Source organism: Octodon degus, unplaced genomic scaffold (assembly GCF_000260255.1).
Source record: "Octodon degus isolate 3935 unplaced genomic scaffold, OctDeg1.0 scaffold00003, whole genome shotgun sequence".
Classification (NCBI taxonomy): domain Eukaryota; kingdom Metazoa; phylum Chordata; class Mammalia; order Rodentia; family Octodontidae; genus Octodon; species Octodon degus.
Genome location: NW_004524579.1, coordinates 12,601,438 through 12,614,423, shown reverse-complemented (window position 1 = coordinate 12,614,423; position 12,986 = coordinate 12,601,438). Strand labels below are relative to the sequence as shown.

The 12,986-nt window shown below is 43.0% G+C and overlaps 1 protein-coding gene across 1 annotated transcript in view; it reads right to left on the bottom strand.

Moving 5' to 3' along the window:
* Fhod3 (formin homology 2 domain containing 3) overlaps positions 1-12,986 on the bottom strand; it is a 514,361-nt gene that overhangs the window by 132,057 nt on the left and 369,318 nt on the right. Inside the window, exons 11-13 of the mRNA XM_023714409.1 lie at positions 4,279-4,380; positions 694-1,050; positions 223-297 (exon numbers count right to left, since the gene is read on the bottom strand). Coding sequence (XP_023570177.1) covers positions 223-297; positions 694-1,050; positions 4,279-4,380 — 534 coding nt within the window. The remainder of the gene's footprint in view (positions 1-222; positions 298-693; positions 1,051-4,278; positions 4,381-12,986) is intronic.

Below are 12,986 nucleotides of genomic sequence, written 5' to 3'. Positions count from 1 at the left end.
ATATGAGAAACTACTTTGGCAGTAACAATACACAATGTACTAACCATTGTTACTCTCCTAAAATCTTGTTTTGAGATTTTGTACCATTGGTTTTTTTTCTTTAAAATAAAAATAACCGATGTCAGGAAAAAAAAAGAAATCTTTAAGGAAGAAAATGCATATATTAGAAAACAAAGCAGACAGCTGCAGGAAATTGAAAGAAAGCAGTAACAAGGCACATACCTATTAGAAGAGAAGGACCGGAAGTTGTAAGGCTCTGAGGCAGCATGTGTGCCCAAAGGGACAGAGTCAGGAGAGCTGTGGAAAAAAAGAACCCCCCACACCATATAGCATGCAAAGAGTGCAAAACGCCTCACAGCGTGCTGCAGGTTAGAACGGACCCATACCAGGTGAAAGGGTGTGAGACATTTAGATTTGGGCAGATCATACTTCAAAAGCTCTTAGGTCTACAAATCCATTAGTAGTAATTTGCATTAAAACAGAAACTTAGTGTACATGGGTGAGTTTTCTTCTGCAGTTTATCTGAATACAGATCACCAGTCAATCAATGGTCAGGGAGTTAGTTGAGGTCACAGCCACTCTGGCCAAGTCAATCTACCAACGCACTTCAGAAGGACCGCAATGGGTTGCAGTTAACGTGTTGCACTCTCTTCCCTCTGTTACAACACACAGACTCCAAATGATCCCATCTACCTGCTCTCCTTTTGGGACTCTACTTCCTTTTCCTTGGTGGATAAGGGCGAATCCTCAAAGTCATAGGAGAAGAGGTGGAAGGGGCTGTGCGGAACGTAGGGCAACTTGTCTATGGCTGGTGACACCTTCAGTGTGGAAGAGGTGGGTCGAGTGGTTGAGGCCAGGCTCGGGGGTGGCAGAAGTGCTGGCTGCGGGGCCTCAGGCCCGGAAGACCCACTGTGCAGGGCAATCCCCTGGGCAGCGTTGGCCGGAAACTGATCTCCCTGCAAGCTGATGCTGGAGGTGGCCGAGAGGGCAGGGCTGTCCAGAGCAGCACCGTTCCCAGTGGGGCTCTGCTCAGGAGCAGGGCTCACTTTCCTGTTGGCCCAGCAGAGCGGAAAGGAGAGATTTGGGAGAAATGAAGCAAATGTTAGGACGAGTGAGGAAGAAATATATCAAGCCCACCAGGGGATGGCACTGACTTCAGGTCTGCTGTAGTCTTTCAACTGCAGCATGAATGTCCAGTGGGACCTGGCCTGGGGCACTTGCTGATCTAAGGATAAGACTCGAAGATTACAAGTCTTCCACCCTGCACCTGGCCTCTCAGTGGATGGAGGCCTTTGGGAGGGAGTTCACCGGGATCCCTGCAGCTCCTCCCACCCACCTCCTGCCTCCCCAGGCTTCTCTCCACCTGTTACGTGGGTCACCAGAATCCCACAGTTAGAATTTCATCTCTTGTTCTTAGAGGATTTGTTCTCTTACTGAAAAGCTCAGCTTGAAGTAGAAAAAAAAAACCAGGTTCCTTAGTAATCTTTTCAAAGCCTTCTTTGAAAGCAGGCATAGATATAAGAAAAGGAGGAAATACCAGCTAGAAATAAAAAAAGCAAAGAGATGTCAGAGGATGAAGAGAAACTGATCATTTTACACTGTTTCCAGGCCCACTGTTAGGCCTTCAGCACCTGGGCTCCTTCACACAGGCTTGCAGTTGTGGTTTCATAGTCTTCTTGTGCGCGCACACAGTATTTATGGGTAGTGCTGGATATGCTTATTAATTTGATTATGGTGATCATCAAACAATATACAGACATAGCAAACCAATATGTTGTATTAACTATATACAATTTAAACTTATACAATTGTTATTTATTAAAAAATTTTAGATTAAAAAAGCTTTCCATCTTCAAGGTGAATGGATTTGGATATTTCAATGTGCTCCTTTATAACCTGAGAACCAATGCTACATTTTGCATTTTTAAAACCATAGCCCCTTCCTCAGAGATCTTGACTTCAAGGTGTGCCCAATTAGACACACCAGCAGCTGTTTCCTGCCTCAGATTCTGAGGTCTACCTGTGTACAAGGGACACAGCAGTTCCCACAGCAGGAAGGAAGACGCGCAAGGCCATGCTGCAGGTGCTCTGCATAGTGTGCAGCACAGGGTGGGGGGCAGGAGGGAACACGCACCACACAGAAGCTGGCAGGAAGGTAAGAAGAGGGGAGGTCAACCCTGCAGATAAGGCCTTGGAGGTTTACACTAGAGAACAATCAACATCTGGACCAAGGTTAATGAATACATACTGTCAAGATTAAATTCTTCAATATGCACACATTTATTTCCTAACTGGAAGCTCTAACTACCCTCTGATGAAGAATGCTTTCCATTATCAATGTGTGCAGTTAGAGACACTTTGACCCCTAAGGGAAGTAATCATCTGTGCATTCAAAGGACAATCCCAAGTAAAGACATTACAGCATCAACGGTGGTGACTGTGGAAGTTGCCCTTCCCAGGAAGCTTCTTTCACCTAGTCTGTGGAGGCTACAGTGTGGCTGTCAAGGGCCTAGGGCACTTAGTGATCACAAACATCTGGCTGCAGCAAGATGCCTTAGGTTTGCCACCACTAGCTTAAGGGTTTGGGACTAAACATGTGCCCTTAAACACAATATGGCTATAACCAGTGTATTTATTAAGAGTCCAGAGAATAATTTTGTGTGGCTCATTTTCAGCCCACCACACTTCTTCCTTCCCAGAACTAATCACTGACAGTAAACCTGTGCCGACCCTTCCCTCCTCCTGCATTGGGTGGCTATTTCTCTATCATCAGCCCCTTCCCTTTCCTCTCTGAGCATCCTGCTAGCTTCTTTGCAAACATTTCCAAATGTGGGTGGTGGTGGGATTTGCAAAGACAACTGTTAGTGTGTCAGTACAGAGAGGGTTCTACGAGCCCTTGCAATGGTGGGAGACTCATTATGTCAAATGAGGACTTTCACATGCACAGATAATTGAAGATGAAGCATGAACAGCAGAGTATCCTGGGAACTTTCAAGTTGGCTGTAAGATTATTATATTTTAATTCATCTAAAATCCTTTTGATTTTGCCTATGTGAGGAAAAAACTAAGAGTGACAGTGTCAATGTGCAGTAGCAATCAATTCAATGAAGGAAACTATTCAATTTTACATTTTTGGATATTGGAAAATAAAATTGTCTGAACATTTTTCTTTTAATAAAGCATTTGTAACCACTAAGAAGAATGTATTAATTATGTTTTAACTATTGAAACTATCGTACCGATTTGATTTGAAACTGTCTCATTGTTATTTGTTTATCAATAAAACTATGGGAAAAAATCTGAAAACTAATTTGAAGACACCTATATGCTATATAACAACCATTGTTGAATTCCTGTTATCAGTTTAGTGAAATTTTGTACTGTTTCTAACATATTTTTACTATTTTTGTCTATGCTCTTTAAAAAATAAAAAGAAGCTGGAGACATAAAAAAAAAAAAGCATTTGGGGAAATGCCTACAAAATTCAAAAGTTCTACAAGATGACTGTGTCTTTTTTCATGATGGGACTATAATTTGTATGCTACCCGGAAGCTCTCAGCCACCAATAGTAGGTGCATGATTGTCCATTAGGGGACATGGGACAATGCCACTGCGTGGTACAAACTGTATAACACAGTTATGCATGTGCAGGTATGGTTCAAGCCAGCAGAAATGTGTTCACGTTGACAACAGATGGAAAGAATGCACTCTGCAGAGGTGACCAGAAGACATCAGATGTCCAAGGTCTGAATAGCTATTTTAGTTGTTCTGGACATAAAATTTCTGTCCTAAACAGTGTGAAAAATGTTCTGGTCCATCTGAGTTAAAAATATACTTGAATCATTAATATAGTAGTTTTACAATCATTTTAGCTAATATTGTACTAGGAAAAAAGAATCCCAGGGGATTTTTACTATAGTGCTGAAAGGTCTGAACTCTGTAGTGGAGAGGGGCATTTTTAGTCACCAGCAGGCTGGCTGAGCTAACTCACAGAAGGAGGGCAACAGTGAGCAGAAAACAGGCTGGGTGATCAGTAAAGCGGGATATGAATAAAAAAATTCAGATGCCAAATGAGAGTGTGCTGTTATTTCTACAAGACCTGTCACCTAGTGGCTCTATGCATAGGGCAAGTGAAGTTTGCTAGTGTCAGCTGCTGAGGAAGAGAGGAGATGGCTAAAAGGTGGAGGAAGGGAAGACAGCGCTGAAAAGGTGGCACAGCAGCAAACTAGTCACACCTCAGGCTCTTGGTGTGAGCCTGAGAGGGTCCAGCCTCAGTACCTGTCCTTGCCCTGACATTGGGCTTCGTCCTCCCTCTCTTCCTCTGAATTGGGTTCCGTGACTGGCTGCTCCTCTTCCTCAATCTCCTCCTCATCATCATCCCTGAGACAAGGCCAGGAAGAGAGAAAAGCACACAGAAGATGGAAAAGCGAGATGACCATACAAACAGATGAAACGATAAAAAAGCAACCCAGCTGGCGGAAATGAAAAGGAGCGCTGTCAGCCTGTTGGCACACAGCGGACAGTTCTGAGACAAGGAACTTTAAGCACAGACAAGATGCCATCACCCAGAGGAGCTCAGACTTGTCACAGTGCCTGGGTGCCACCCTGCACCCCCACCCTTGGGCAGGGTGTGGCTATGGCTTTTGCTTCCAGGCGATGACCAGCTCCTGCAGCACCCTCAGAACCCTCGCATCTTCACTGCATCCCTCCGGTTAAAACCACGGTGGGTCAGGGCAATCTGGCCCCAGCTCCATGCTAGACACAGGCTTCAGCAGGCCACTTTCTCATCATCAGGAAGTAGTTTTAGAGGGCAGATCTACCCTACTTTACATGATACCTGTTCCAAAAGGAGCCAGTTCCTGTTACCCTGGGCTAGGAAGGAGAAAGCACTCCCCCTGGCTATTGTAACACTTGTATCTAGCAGTTCTAAAGTACTACCCAGGCCTTCCACTGATGGAGCTAACAAGATTTTAGCTTAAGGTAGCTTAAGTTAGAGCTTGCCCTTGAAGCTAAAAGATTCCAGACTAAAAACTTTGATAACTAGATCACTACTTTCCTTTAGCCTGTAAGCCCCGAGGACATTGACTTACATCACTATCCACAGGGAAGAGCAGGGCTTCTCAATCCCTCTCCTTTCTGAACTCCTGCACCCTCAGCTTGTTCTCCCATCAGCCCCTCATACCCTGGACCTCGTCTTACAGAACTAATCCTACCACAGCCCCCATGCACCCTCCCACTAAAACCCTTCTTCAAGCGTGCAAAGACTTTCAATTCTCCTTTGTAAATGTCTGCCAGCACCTTCCTGGCCTCTGGCTGAAGTCACTGTTTCTCACCTGGGCATCACCGTGCCATTCTGTCTCATTCTGGCATTGCTTTTTAACTCTCTAGCCTTACTATCTGTAGCTTTGCTTTTTCCATTTACTGAGCTAGTGATACACAAAGAAAATTATACAAATAACTGCATTTTCTCAAACATACTCATCTAACCAGGAGCTACTTAATGGTTCTTTACAATTACTTTCCTTCCCCATCTTACATCAACTAGCATTAGGCAGTTTCGCTTGGTTTTCTTCTTTACCTAACTGGAATAATAGTAGGACTAATTTCCTTTGTTCAGCATTAAACTTGTGGGATTCATCCACAGTTTTATGTAAAGATCATGTAAGCTTAATGTTATATATTATTGTTATACAATAATATATACACCAATAATACGTACACCAAAATTTAGTTATCCATCTCACTGTGGATATTTGGGTATTTTTGAGTTGTGCATTATTTTGAATTGTGCTATTATAACATTATAGTGCACATCTTCTGGTGAAAATGTAGGTATATGACTGCGGAATATATCCAAAGCCAGGATTGGAGGGCCATAAAGTATGTGTGAGTTTATCCTTATTAGTTCTACTTCAAAAAATGGTCAGGCTAGTTCAAATTCCTGTAAGCAGTGAGAGAGCCTTCCAGTTGCTCCACATGCTTGCCAAGATATGGGATTTTTGTGTCTCTCTTAGCCATCTGCTTTCTGTGCAGCAGTGTTTCATTGTGGTTTTAGTTTGCTTTCTTGATGAATAAGGTTGGGCACAGTGTCATACTTTTAATGCCCACTTGAGTATCTTTTTTTGAGGGGTTTAAGTACTTTGCCCATTTTTTTAAAAAACCAGACTGCCTTTTACCTTTTGAAATATATATATATATATATATTGGCATTGGCATGTGTTAAAATCTCCCTTCCCTTGGTTAGTTAATGTCTTTGCACGCATTTCCCATGTCTTTCAGGGAGTGGAAGTCCTTAAAGAGATCCTAATTATCTTGCTTTCTTTTCAGGCTAGTGTTTTTACTGTTCTGTTTAAAATGTATTTGTATCTCAAAATCTTAATAAAGTGTCTATTGTCAAATGCTTTTGTATTTGCTTACCGAGATAATCTTTTCTGAAATTATAACAAATTAAAAGACTATATTTTTAAGAGCAGAATGTATTTATCATTGGAAAGAAAGCTTCTGTCTGAGAGAGGGACAGAAAGAGAGCCCCCCAAAAGACTGTATTTTTAAAATGTTAAGCCAACTCTGCATACTGACAGTAAAGAACTTCCTTGTAAAGTATTAGCCTTTTCATATAACTAGGTTCTGATCTATAATTCTTTCTTTCAAATGTGCCTATCAACTTTTGAAATCAAGATTGTGCTGATCTCAGTAAAGAACCACAGTGTGGAGATAGGTTAGCACAGGTGGAACTAAAGAGGAAGAAGTTGATCTGGAAAGACTTAAAGCAGCCTTAGTGGCTGACTAGCTGTGGCAGGAGGGAACAGAGCAGTAGCAGCACAACCTCAGAGTCATGTTTCTTGGGATCTTGGACTGGGGCTGCCTCCTTCAGAAGTGAAGAGGCCAGTGAAGAAAGAGGGCAGCATCACCCGTGGTACCTGAAGTCCCAGACCAGCACAGCTCTGTCCCATTTGTTGGTTACATAGTTCTGGAGTGGTGGGGCTAGACAGCAAGCTCTGATCCTTCTGGGAAGCTAAGGGCCCCAACTCAATTTAGAGGTAACCAGCTGTAACCAGCTCTGTCCTTCTGGTAGCCTCAGGGCCCTCATGGGCCTTGGTCCTTCTGTCCTTCACATGCTCCCACTACACCAAGTTCGACACCATCCCTGCAGCCTTCAGCTCAGTGAGTGATTTACAGATGAGGTGACTTCTTAGCTGCCCAGAATACCCTCCACCTTGATGAACTTGGACCTCTCCCCTTTAAAAGAAAATACTGAGGCCCTCCCTCTAAATTGAGTTGGTGCCCTTAGCTTCCCAGAAGGATCAGAGCTTGCTGTCCAGCCCCACCACTCCGGAGCTATGTAACCAACCAAAGGTGGGCCCGCTTTCTTCATCCCTATACGGGTAGGAGGAGGGCCTGCTTCCTAAGTGCACAGCATTAATATGCAAAGACACTTTGAAAAGGCCTGGCATATACATAAAAAGCAAAGCAGCTTGTTTTAGCTATTTACCTCTGATCACAACGCCATCAGCATCTTCCAGTCCTCTGAGGAAATCTCTACCCTCACCACCAGCGGACACTAAGAACTCTGATTCCCAAAGGAAGGAGGCACAGTACTCTGCAAGTGTCCCAGGCCATGCACAGCAACGTCTGCCCTTTAGCTCTGTCTCTTGATCCTTCTCCCTCCCACACAGCAGGTCCAAATGTGTGAAGACAGCTGCCCCAACCTGCATGCCATGCTGTCTCCATTTCGGACTCCACACACCTGAACTCCACACTAAGTCTTCACATGCTGCATGTGATGCAGCCTTGCTGCCACAAATGGGAGGGCGGGATCAAGGCAGACATCACAGTGACCCCTGGGAGGGAAGGGTGGAGGAGAACATAGCGCATTCTCAGGGCACAGGACCTCCTATGCTTGATTTCATTTGGTCTCAGCCTATGGTGAAGTCAGCCCAAATGGGTTTTACCCGATATTATCATCTGAAGAATTGATTCAATCTTGCTTTTCCCACAGATGGATTTTCTTTTAAGTATAACTTTATAGTTGCTTATATTTGTACGGAGGAATTCTGGGTGTTTCGCCTCTGGCTTTCAAATATCTCTGTGGGGATTTTTTTTTCCTCTCTCTTTCTCCTTAATTGATAAGGAGTTGCTTTTGGGCATAAGCCTGTTCTCAACCCATTAGCTATTTCCTTTGTACCACGTATGATTCCAGATTTGATGCCATCCTTTTCATCTTAGAAAAGCAAGCTACATCCCTAGTCTGACCAACTGTGTAGGGCACAGTTTCCATCAAAGTCAGTTTTATGTTCCCAAATTGGTGTCTCAGGCTAATGTCCTATCTTTTAGGCTTCAAAAAGACAAACAAAAAGAGAAAATGGTTATCGCTGAACTGCTTACAAAGCATGACCCACCCGAGGAGAGCACTGTGCCACGGTCTAGGCTCGAAGCAATCAGGGCGAAGGAATCATAGCAGCAAACAGGGAGAGACATTTGTACTATGCCTAGCAGATATCAGACTCATAACACCATACATGAAAATATTAAAAACCAAAAACATCATCTATAACAATAGGCAAGACACATAAGCACAGGCAATAAATGTGTACAAAATATATTTTAATGTCCGCAAGCCAGGGGATCACAAATTAAAACCCCAGTGAGGTAGCATTTTAATCCCACCTGGCAAAATTGTACTGAAGAAAATGTAGGCTAATTCTTTCATACTGCTGGTAGGAATGGGCAGAGCTATAGTGACTCTGGCCACAGCACTGGCATTATCTTGCAAAGCTAACCATTCATATCATGACTTAAAAGTGGCACTGCTGGGCTGGCGAGATAGCTCAGCAGACTAAGCACCTGCTTAGGCAAGTACAGGAACTAGGGTATGAGTCCCAGTACAGCATGTCCTGTGTTCCTCCCCTCTGACGGCCGCACTGAGCCGGCCACTGAGACTGGGTGTGGTGGCTCACCCTGTAGTCCCAGTGCTGGGGAGGCTGAAAACAGGAGGGAGTCCAAGCTGTAGAGGGAGACCCTATACCAAATACATTTTAAAAAGTGCACTCCTATATGCTGTACCTGGGGCAACAGTTCTGAGTCAAGATGATTCTGTCCCCATCTCCCCAAGGGACAGACAGAGTCAGTGTCTGGAGACTTTGTCAGCTGACACAACTGGGTAGATAGGAGTGACTGTGATCTAGTGGGCAGAAGCCAAGGAAGCTGCTAAGCATCCTACAGCGCACAGGCCAGGACCACAACGATTATCAGGTCCAAAACGGCAGCAGTGCCAAAGCTGAGAACTCTTCCCTCAGGATGGGTGCACGAATTCTAAGAAAAGGCCAAGGATTCTCTTAGCAGCACTATGTGACCGTGAGAAGCTGCCAGTGAACCAAGTGCTCACCAACAGGAAGGAGGACAAAACCACTGTGCTAGTCTCCAGACATGGCAACACATCAGCACCGTAAGCAGCACAAGGTGGAGCGAGGATTACAAGGCCTAGCAGGAACACGCGGTGCAGTACTTAGACCTTCTCTTTATAACATTAAAAAATCAACAGTATATTGTTAAGTTGTTCATATGTGTTTGATAATCTTTAAACAAAAACAAACCAAACCCCTTCCAAGATGATGATGAACACATATTTCGACCGTAGGCTGCCAAGCTTGGGGATGCGAGAGTGGGAAAAACATGGTTAGATGCAAGTTAGGCCTAATGGTTTACTGTTTTTTGATAGATCATAATCTCATTATGTTCTTAATAAGTGAATATACAAAAATAAATAAGAAGAGAGCCATCTGCAGGCCAGTAATAACACACCATGAACCAAGGACTATGATCAATCCAAAGCTCTACAATGAAGATGTTTTAAAAGTAGGTAATAAAGAAAAAATTTTAAGGAAACAGAGCAGTTTTTTTCTTGTATCATTTTTTTTATTGTCTGTCAGAGTTGAATATTCTATTGGCATCTAAATACTATAGGTGTTTGAATTCAACTAAACAATCTAACACTATCTAGAAGTCTATAATATTAGTGGGTTATCCTCAGAAGTTATTGACTTGAGCCTTTTACAGCTCATCATATTAATATGGCTTTACTTTATATACCTTGCTTTTATACTTTTCTGCTGGATGGTTAAGACCAAGATATAGCAAGACCTATATAACAAAAAATGTAACTTTTGTATCTGATAAGGTCAGCTAAGTACTCTCAGGATTTATCCTGTAGCCCTGTACTGCCCTTTGTACATCCTTTTGCAGAGTCAGACATGTGGATGAGCCACGGTCATTGCTTGACCAATTTGCTCAACAGAGCAGTTTAACTATGAGGCAAAGCCTCTAGCTTTCTTTAGCTAATGAATGTTTTATTAAACACATATCATGTGCAAGACCCAAAGAGGTTAAAAAAAGGTTCCCAATGTTGTGTTACAGTCTGGTGGGAAAGAAGACACACAACTAATTATGCCAGGAATTATTCAACCTTGGAAACTCAAGTGACCTGAAAAGACATGCACAGTACTGTTGGAACAAAACTCAGGAGGCCAAGGAGGGACTGATCCAGGAAAAGATGAGATTTTTACAGACATTTCAAATGCCCAACTTGGTTCTATAAAATACATACAATTTATGTCATAATTTGATGAAAAAAGATTTCATAGAAATATTTAGCTTAAATTTATGACAAAGAAAGTGCCCCCTTGGGCTAGATTTGCACCACTCTGTCTTACAAAATACTTAAACCACAGCTTCAACTTAACCTCTCCATGACTTATACTTTGTTAACTTCAAGGCTGTTTCTAGGTTATTCAGGGCCCAAGATAAGGTTGAAAATTTCCCAATTAGCGATCTTCATCAGCTACAACAAAGATCTGACCAACCAAAGCAATAATTTCATTTAAAAATAGTTTTAAAACAAAAGCTCCCTCAAAGATTTGTACCAGCCAAGCGAGAGCAAAGGCACCTAACAGAGCCCAGCTGTTGCACTGATGTTTCCATGGCGAGAGCCCAGTGTTAGAAAGGAAAGTATTTATTGTCCCTGTAGCATGCAGTTTAGAAGGAGCATAAAGCACAGTTCATGGATCCTGAACATACCCAGTACTAGACTACTTGCCAGCACTTCAGGGCATAAGACCTTATTTTGTTTGTATTTTAAGCAAACATTAATGGAACCAAACACACTACTAAAATGCAAAGTTTAATAGACTTAATTTTGAGGAACGTAAACATTGATAAGGAAACACACACACAAACACACACGCATGCAATTAGCAGTTGGAGATCCAGATTTATTCAAGTATAAAGTAAATTAATCCAGTGATAGCTAGAGACTATGAGGCATCCTCTGCACTCTTTTATGCATACCTTGATTTTATGTTAATAAAATGTGTTGGCAAAAGACATTGTTTTCAGCCATAGATATTAATCGTTCTAAATGTTCCTGAGAATTCTGAGAGCAGAAGGGCAACTGTAGTGCAGGTATACTGTAGTTCTCCAAGAACTTTCAGAAGCAGCCGTACTAGGACCACAGCCTCAGGCTAGCGGCCTTCAAAGGACCTGCCCCAGGTGTGGCTTGAATCTGTCCTGAGACACTGGCTGGTCTAGAGGCTCTCCTGTGTCACTTAGAAAACATGTAGCACCTGAAACTCTAATGGTCTGTTATAACTGAAGAAATGAAATTATGTGGACATCAAATACTTTATTCTGTGCTCTCCAGAGTTGTACAATTACCAACTGAATATATTTTTCAGTCAGTCTTGTTTTAGATACAAATAGCCCTAAAAATCCCTCATCTTAGAAATATGGACCCTGATATGATGTCCCCAGGGGAAAGTGCCACCCCTGACCTCATGTGATGGATCTCAGTCAAATCAGAGGTGCATGAAAAAGACTGTTTAACTACCTTCAGGCTGGGTGTATAAGGTGAATGGGTTCTCTAACCAAGAAAGCTCATTATATGAATGGAAATATTTCAAAATCTGAAAAACACCAAGCCCCAAAGCTTCTCTTCTAAACATCTTGGATAAGGGATACTCAGCCAGTAATGGTACTTCTCATGTATCTTCCTTCTCATCCCCTTTGCTAATCGGAAGAAAAGAACCCTGGAGAGGAAGTCTCTTAGAAATGAAGGGCATGTGGTATGTGTGTATCCAAACAGCAGATATCATATGCACCCACCACGAGGAGGCCAAACGTGTTTCAGTGTGGAGTAATATTTTTTAAATTTATGACTCAGTTTGATCCTGGAACTTCTAATTGCCCTTTCACATGTTTTGGACTTGAGCACACCACAATCAACTCTTAATACCGTAATCAGCTACAGATAATTGCCATGTGGGGATAAACCCCAGCTCTAGCCTTTCAGCCAGGGTTCTTCCCAACAACCTCATTTCTGTTCTCTGCAGCTTCAAGTCATGCCCTCCGACTACCAACAGTAACCCCAAGGATTTATTCGGGCAGCACCTACTATCTGCTTCTCTGTCTGTCTGCTGGTGGAGATGCCCACAAGGAATGAATTGTACCAGAGGAGGTAACAAAAAGAAAATGGAAAAATAGCAGCAAAAGGCCAGAACTACCTACACACACACCTTTCACCCAGGGTGCTAGATGAATGTCACCAGTCCCTGTGGTGACCTGCACAGTCCCAGAGTCTCCCTCCATGTTTCAAACAGGTTTGAGCCTATCCTAGTATAGGAGGGAGACTCCAGAAATCCAGTCACTGAGCTGACTCTCTCGCACATTCTCAAAGCCTCCACATCTCCCCACAGCTACTGACTGTGACAATCTCCAGTCTAGTCACTCACAACCTCTAGTGACATTATCATAAATGTGAATGTTCATTACGTCTTGGAAACTGTGTCCAACTCTTCTAGGGTAAGACAGGGTCAGTGGTTGTTTTAATATTCTACAGAGTTGAGAAGCACTGCCCTGGTCCAAGCTGCCAAAGTTTCCCTGGAGTTCTGCATCAATAACCACCATCCATGTTCCTGCTTCCACCCTCCCTTATT